Source organism: Dendrobates tinctorius, unplaced genomic scaffold, assembly GCF_039654945.1.
Source record: "Dendrobates tinctorius isolate UK_male_01 unplaced genomic scaffold, ASM3965494v1 ptg000011l, whole genome shotgun sequence".
NCBI lineage: Eukaryota > Metazoa > Chordata > Amphibia > Anura > Dendrobatidae > Dendrobates > Dendrobates tinctorius.
The window spans coordinates 53208825-53216049 of NW_027361679.1; the positions used below are offsets into that span (position 1 = coordinate 53208825).

A 7225-nucleotide genomic window follows, 5' to 3' on the forward strand; every position below is an offset into this window, starting at 1 on the left:
GGTTGAACACCACCCACAGCAAATGTATGTGCAAAACGTTTCTCTCATTTAGGGCAGACAGAAATGATATGCGAGGCATCACCACAGAAGAAACACAGCTTATTACGCCTTCTGAACTCCTGACGCTGCGCCCCAGACAAAACTCTATCACATTGCATAGGTTCAGACATTTGTTCAACAGGTGGCAACACCTCTCGTGCGGTTTTGCGTTCACACAAACGCCGATCAACCTGAATGGCTAATGACATAGAATCGTCAAGACCAGAGGGAACAGGAAATCCCACCATAGTATCTTTTATGGTTTCTGACAAACCCTTCCAAAAGAGAGTTGCCAAGGCACCATCATTCCAGGTAGTAAGGACCGCCCACTTTCGGATCTTTGACAGTACAACTCTGCAGAATCCTGACCCTGGCTCAATGCCAACAGGGCCTTTTCAGCCTGATCAATAGCATTAGGTTCATCATACAACAACCCCAAGGCTTGAAAAAATGCGTTCACATTAGTAAGAATAGGATCATCAGTTTCAAAGCAAACGCCCAATCCTGGGGATCGCCGCGTAGCAAAGAGATGACGATTTTAACCTGCTGCGCGGAGCCTCCCGACAAGTTAGGCTTCAAGGCAGAAAATAATTTACAATTATTCTTAAAATTCAAAAATTTAGACCGATCCCCAAAAAACACATCAGGAGTAAGGATCTTTGGTTCAGCAGCATGTGAATGAGCAAGATAGGAGGAAATTCAGCAGTGAGCTGCTCCACACGATCAGACAATTGCTTCATCTCCATTGAGAAAGAATAAAAAATTCCCCTTGCGGCCTCAGAGACATAGAGGAAAAAATATACACACAAAAAAAATATATATTCTGACAAACTCTTTTTTTTTTTTTTTTTTTTACAATTCTTTCCTGCTATTGAGTACCCTAGGATCTGCGGTATGGCTGGTGATTCTGTTATGAATAAGTCACCGAAGGAGGAAAAAACAAAAATACAAGCTAAGTCCAGAAAACTGGAGAGGTTGGTAGCTATCGGATTGCAGACCCCTGATGCTATCCACAACAACTAACAGTAGCCGTGGGGGGTTCCTACGATGCCCTAGACCCCTCGATCACAGCCTGAGAACTAAATAGGCCTAAAGAAAGAAAGGGGAAATCTAAACTGCCCCAGAGCAGACCCCAAAGCAATAGGCAGCCCCCAACATATAGTGACGGTGAAGCAAGATGAAAACACTAACACAGATAGAAAGATAAGCTGATCAAATGATGGGGCCCAAGCTAACTAAAAAGGACAGGATAGAAAAGCTGCTGTCTGCAATCCGCAAAAAACCCTACCAAATAATGTCCCAACCGTCTGATAGGAAAAACAGGCCCTGAAGTCGCTAGGACTTCAAAATGACTATATCAGCACTCAGGTAAATTCTGAAGACAGAGCAAAGAGACAAACTGATCAGAGACAAAAATGGAACTCAGCACACCCCCGACCGGGGATGGCTGAACGCCAAAAAACAAGGTAAACAAAACAAAACTAATAAGTTCAATAGCAGAGCAAAAACTTATCTTTGGGAAGCAGGAATCAGACTGGTCTCCAAGAATCCAGCAGAGAAATCACCAGCGACTCAGAAGGGCGTCGGCTGCCTTATATCCAGTCAGCAGTTCCTGTTACCCAGTCATCATCTACCAGATCAGGTGTTTGGTAATCAGCCTCACTACCTTCCTTCACCAGAAGAGGGAGTTCATCAGACATCGACGGTGAAGGGGAAAATGAACTCACAACAGCCCCCTTGTTCACCTGATCTGAACCCCATAGAGAACCTGTGGTCCCTCATAAAATGTGAGATCTACAGGGAGGGAAAACAGTACACCTCTCTGAACAGTGTCTGGGAGGCTGTGGTGGCTGCGGCACGCAATGTTGATCGTAAACAGATCAAGCAACTGACAATCTATGGATAGAAGGCTTTTGAGTGCCATCGTAAAGAAAGGTGGCTATATTGGTCACCGATTTTTTTTGTTTTGTTTTTGAATGTTAGAAATGTTTATTTCTACATTTTGTGTTGTTATATTGGTTTACCTGGTGAAAATCAACAAGTGAGATGGGTATATATTTGTTTTTTATTAAGTTGCCTAATAATTATGCACAGTAATAGTAACCTGCACAAGCAGATACAGTTAGGTCCATATATATTTGGACAGAGACAAAATTTTTCTAATTTTGGTTCTAGACATTACCACAATGAATTTTAAACAAAACAATTCAGATGCAGTTGAAGTTCAGATTTTCATCTTTCATTTGAGAGTATCCACATTAAAATTGGATGAAGGGTTTAGGAGTTTCAGCTCCTTAACATGTGCCACCCTGTTTTTAAAGGGACCAAAAGTAATTGGACAGATTAAATAATTGTAAATAAAATGTTCATTTCTAGTACTTGGTTGAAAACCCTTTGTTGGCAATGACTGCCTGAAGTCTTGAACTCATGGACATCACCAGACGCTGTGTTTCCTCCTTTTTGATGCTCTGCCAGGCCTTCACTGTGGTAGTTTTCAGTTGTTGTTTGTTTGTGGGCCTTTCTGTCTGAAGTTCAGTCTTTAACAAGTGAAATGCATGCTCAATTGGGTTGAGATCAGGTGACTGACTTGGCCATTCAAGAATATTCCACTTCATTGCTTTAATAAACTCCTGGGTTGCTTTGGCTTTATGTTTTGGGTCATTGTCCATCTGTAGTATGAAACGACAACCAATCAGTTTGGCTGCATTTGGCTGGATCTGAGCACACAGTATGGCTCTGAATACCTCAGAATTCATTCGGCTGCTTTTGTCCTGTGTCACATCATCAATAAACACTAGTGACCCAGTGCCACTGGCAGCCATGCATGCCCAAGCCATAACATTGCCTCCGCCGTGTTTTACAGATGATGTGGTATGCTTTGGATCATGAGCTGTACCACGCCTTCACCATACTTTTCTCTTTCCATCATTCTGGTAGAGGTTGATCTTGGTTTCATCTGTCCAAAGAATGTTCTTCCAGAACTGAGCTGGCTTTTTTAGATGTTTTTTAGCAATGTCCAGTCTAGCCTTTTTTTCTTGATGCTTATGAGTGGCTTGCACTGTGCAGTGAACCCTCTGTATATCCTTTCATGCAGTCTTCTCTTTATGGTACATTTGGATATTGATACGCCTACCTCCTGAAGAGTGTTGTTCACGTGGTTGGCTGTTGTGAAGGGGTTTCTCTTCACCATGGAGACTATTCTGCGATCATCCACCACTGTTGTCTTCCATGGGCTCCCAGGTCTTTTTGCATTGATGAGTTCACCAGTGCTTTCTTTCTCAGGATGGACCAAACTGTACATTTTGCCACTCCTAATGATGTAGCAATTTCTCGGATGGGTTTTTTCTGTTTTTGCAGCTTAAGGATGGCTTGTTTCACCTGCATGGAGAGCTCCTTTGACTGCATGTTTCCTTCACAGCAAAACCTTCCAAATGCAAGCACCACACCTCAAATCAACTCCAGGCCTTTTATCTGCTTGAGAATGACATAACGAAGGGATTGCCCACACCTGTCCATGAAATAGCCTTGGAGTCAATTGTCCAATTACTTTTGGTCCCTTTAAAAACAGGGTGGCACATGTTAAGGAGCTGAAACTCCTAAACCCTTCATCCAATTTTAATGTGGATACCCTCAAATGAAAGATGAAAGTCTGAACTTCAACTGCATCTGAATTTTTTTGTTTAAAATTCATTGTGGTAATGTCTAGAACCAAAATTAGAAAAATGTTGTCTCTGTCCAAATATATATGGACCTAACTGTATCCTCCTAAGATAGCCAAATAAAAAAAAAACACTCCAACTTCCAAAAATATTAGGCTTTGATATCTATGAGTCTTTTGGGTTGATTGAGAACATAGTTGTTATTCAATAATAAAAAGAATCCTCTCAAATACAACTTGCCTAATAATTCTGCACACGGTGTAGATGGCGCGTGATATTAGAGCAATATGATTTTGCAACTCAACATAAGAAAGGAATCGATCACAGCAATGCTGATGGCTTATCTCGCCAAGGTGGGGAGGAACCAGATTCGCGCTTGGGAGCTGACTTTTAAGTCAACCCCCATGCACGTTCATAAGGAGGGAGGTGTAGTGAAATATGTATTTGTATGGATGTATGACCAGCAGTAACTTAGCATCTGTTCTAGGCTGCAGCCCTTCACAAAGGCCATGATCTATGTTATCCTGAGAAAAAGACAATTTTCATGGTCTCAACACCAGGGGTCTTTCCTGAGAACACACAAAGTGGAAACATTTCACACCTTCTGGTGTCTCTGCAGTGAGATGCCAAATTTCAGGCTGACACTATCTATTTACTATGAGAAAAAAAGTTATACAAACAGCTCTCAAAAGAAAAATAATGTATTCATTGGTAGAGTCGCTGTAAACAGGAGAGGTCTGTTGGATGCAATGAATAGCCGGAGACAGAGAGGGGGTTAACAAGGGTTTACTGAACAGGCAATTAACAAGTAATACTCCTCGCAGGGAGGCAAGACTAGTGAAGGAGCAGCGGAAATTACATACAAACACAATGCTCGGAAATAAGATATATGAAAACATGGTAAATTATCACTTGCAGTTCTTGCAGGGAAAGGGCTGGAAAATCTCCCGACGGCATTGCAAATTGTGGAAAAAGTCTCTGGCTCTACTACGGAGATACGAGAAACACTGTCTCCCAATGGTGCTGATGGATTCAGTCCTGCTTGACTAGGGTGCACTGAAAAACGTGGAAACAGTCCTTTATGTGGAATCCTCAAAAATGGCACCGGACACGGGACATGGGCACACTTTCTGGCCGCGGCAGCTGGTGGCCTTACGGAGCTGTCTCTAGGCAGTTTATCCTCTATCACAGGCAAAACAGGGGTATATGAGAGTTACTGGTTCAAACAGTAAATTAATAGCATCAATGGAAGTCTTAAGGTCAGCACACTGAGGATTGCGTGACGTGGAGTTGTCAGTGCGAGCAGCGGAGAGGGAGTCAACTATCTTTTGCTGCCTTTCCGCCAAGTCTGACCCGTTCCCATGCTCAGGTCTCCTTATATACCCCGCACCCCCTGCTGTCCAACAGATAGGTCTCTCCGTCCTAGAAGAAACCTCCCCCGCCAACAGTGGTGACAGTTCTGATAGTTCCGACCTTAAAGGGCACCGGACACCGCTGACTCTTTCTCGGCTCATCTTCTTACATCGCCATGATCCAGTCACAAACCAGCAATTAGAATATTAACATGAGAGGCTGGTCTAGAAATCTGATCTCCAGGTTAAATCTATAAATTAGGTTTTTACATAAAGAAAGATAGTAGAAACAACAAGGCACTCATCAAAAAGGTTCGTAGAAGGTGCACAAGTAGGGTCTCCAGCCCAAATAACAATACGAAAAAAAACTTGGCACTCAATTGATGGATAAAATGAATCTTTGCTTTATTGGCATCCAGATTATAAGTTTAAACGTTTTCGATCCAACATTGGATCTTCATCAGAAATTCTCTGGACGCTGTGTATCAAGGATTAAAGGAGAAATGCGCTTTGGTATGGCGACTGAAGTCGCTCTTGTATGGCGCTGTTCTTTGTGGCCCCTACGGTATGCGGTATGTACCACTGTGTGATACCCAGCGTCCAGAGAATTTCTGATGAAGATCCAATGTTGGATCGAAAACGGTTAAACTTATAATCTGGATGCCAATAAAGCAAAGATTCACTTTATCCGTCAATTGAGTGCTAAGTTTTTTTCGTGTTAATACATAAAGAAAGATGTTCATAGACTGAGGGACAGCCAAGCTGGTGTGAGCCATTCCATATTCATCCTCCAGGGAGCAGAATGCCAGACTACAAAGTTTAGACATTTCTGTAAGTTTTTCACTTTTATTTTACCACTGTCTTTGCATATTTGTATGTCACTTTTTATTTCAATATTTTTTATATCCTTTTATTGTAAGCACTGTTCCTTTTCTATTAAAGCTTAAAACTTTAATAAGTTTGAACCTTGTATGCTCTAAAGAATCTGTAGCCTTAGAATGTATGATCCTGGTGATTAGCAGACAGTAGTAGTAGTAATATTTCCGGGACTCATCGTCCATGTGTTCGGTGAGGTGCATGGTCTGTGTCGGGGTGTGATTTATGCTCGCATTGCAGCATAGGACAGAGGTTGAATGCTGGACTAAGTGAAAGGAGATAGATTAACCCTTGGAGGTGCAACTCCAAGTCACGTGCTGAAAAGCGGGTACGTGACAGTCTTGAATTTCTTCTATTTGTGCACACTGTTTATGTCTGATGGTCCAAACTTTTAAAAGATAGTTTTGAAAACTTTCCCAGTCTGATGAGCATCGATAACTCTTATTCTGAAGTCCTTAGCAATCATCTTTGTTCATACACTTCCACAAATGTGTTGTGAAGATCAGACTTTGATAGATAGCTGTTCTATAATTAAAACAAGTTGTCCAATAACACCTGATTGTCATCTCATTGATTGAAAATAATAGATTTCATCTTCAGGTAATCTGCAAATCCTAAAGGTTTAAATACTTTTCCCTCTCACAAACATGTGATATCAGAACTTTTTCTTAATTTAATAAATTAAAAAAGTCTAATACTATTTACTTCCCTTTATTGAATTTTAGCACTTGTGTGAAAATTTGATGTAGTTTTAGGTTAAATTTATCCTGAAATATAGGAAATTCTAAAGGTTTCACAAACTTTCAAGCATTACTGCTGTACAACTCTTAATTTCTTGATCCCCTTGACTGCTGCATGCTAATTACTGTCTTAGCAGATTCTTTTATTTTATCACATTAAATAGCAGAAAACCATTTAATGTGAAAGGCTCAAGAGTTATGAGAAAAAAATTACTACATATTTTCACTCCCCCCCTTTGAAAAAACAGGAATGTGAAACGTGCGTCAGGGGCCACAGAGAGGGCTGAGGGAGTCATGACTAATCAAGCATAAGCAGGACTTACTTATTATTGCAGCACATGTTTTTGGCATTTAGGACATATATGTTGTCTACTACTTTTTACCGATCTCTTGCTGCTTCTGACTATATATTTGGTATTTACTTCCTTCCCTGCGTCCCTATGTCAGATTTTGATTCCCACTCCCTCTCTTTGCCTACCTTCATGTCTCCTCCCCATTTTCCTAAATGTATGTTGCTTATTGTTTACTCAATATAATTTGTATGTGATATGCTAATAAA

The 7225-nt window shown here is 41.1% G+C and overlaps 1 protein-coding gene across 1 annotated transcript in view; it reads right to left on the reverse strand.

The window, feature by feature from the left end:
• CHRNA6 (cholinergic receptor nicotinic alpha 6 subunit) overlaps positions 1 to 5877 on the reverse strand; it is a 68812-nt gene extending 62935 nt beyond the window's left edge. Inside the window, exon 1 of the mRNA XM_073588790.1 lies at positions 5631 to 5877. Coding sequence (XP_073444891.1) covers positions 5631 to 5877 — 247 coding nt within the window. The remainder of the gene's footprint in view (positions 1 to 5630) is intronic.
• Positions 5878 to 7225: the final 1348 nt, after the last annotated feature.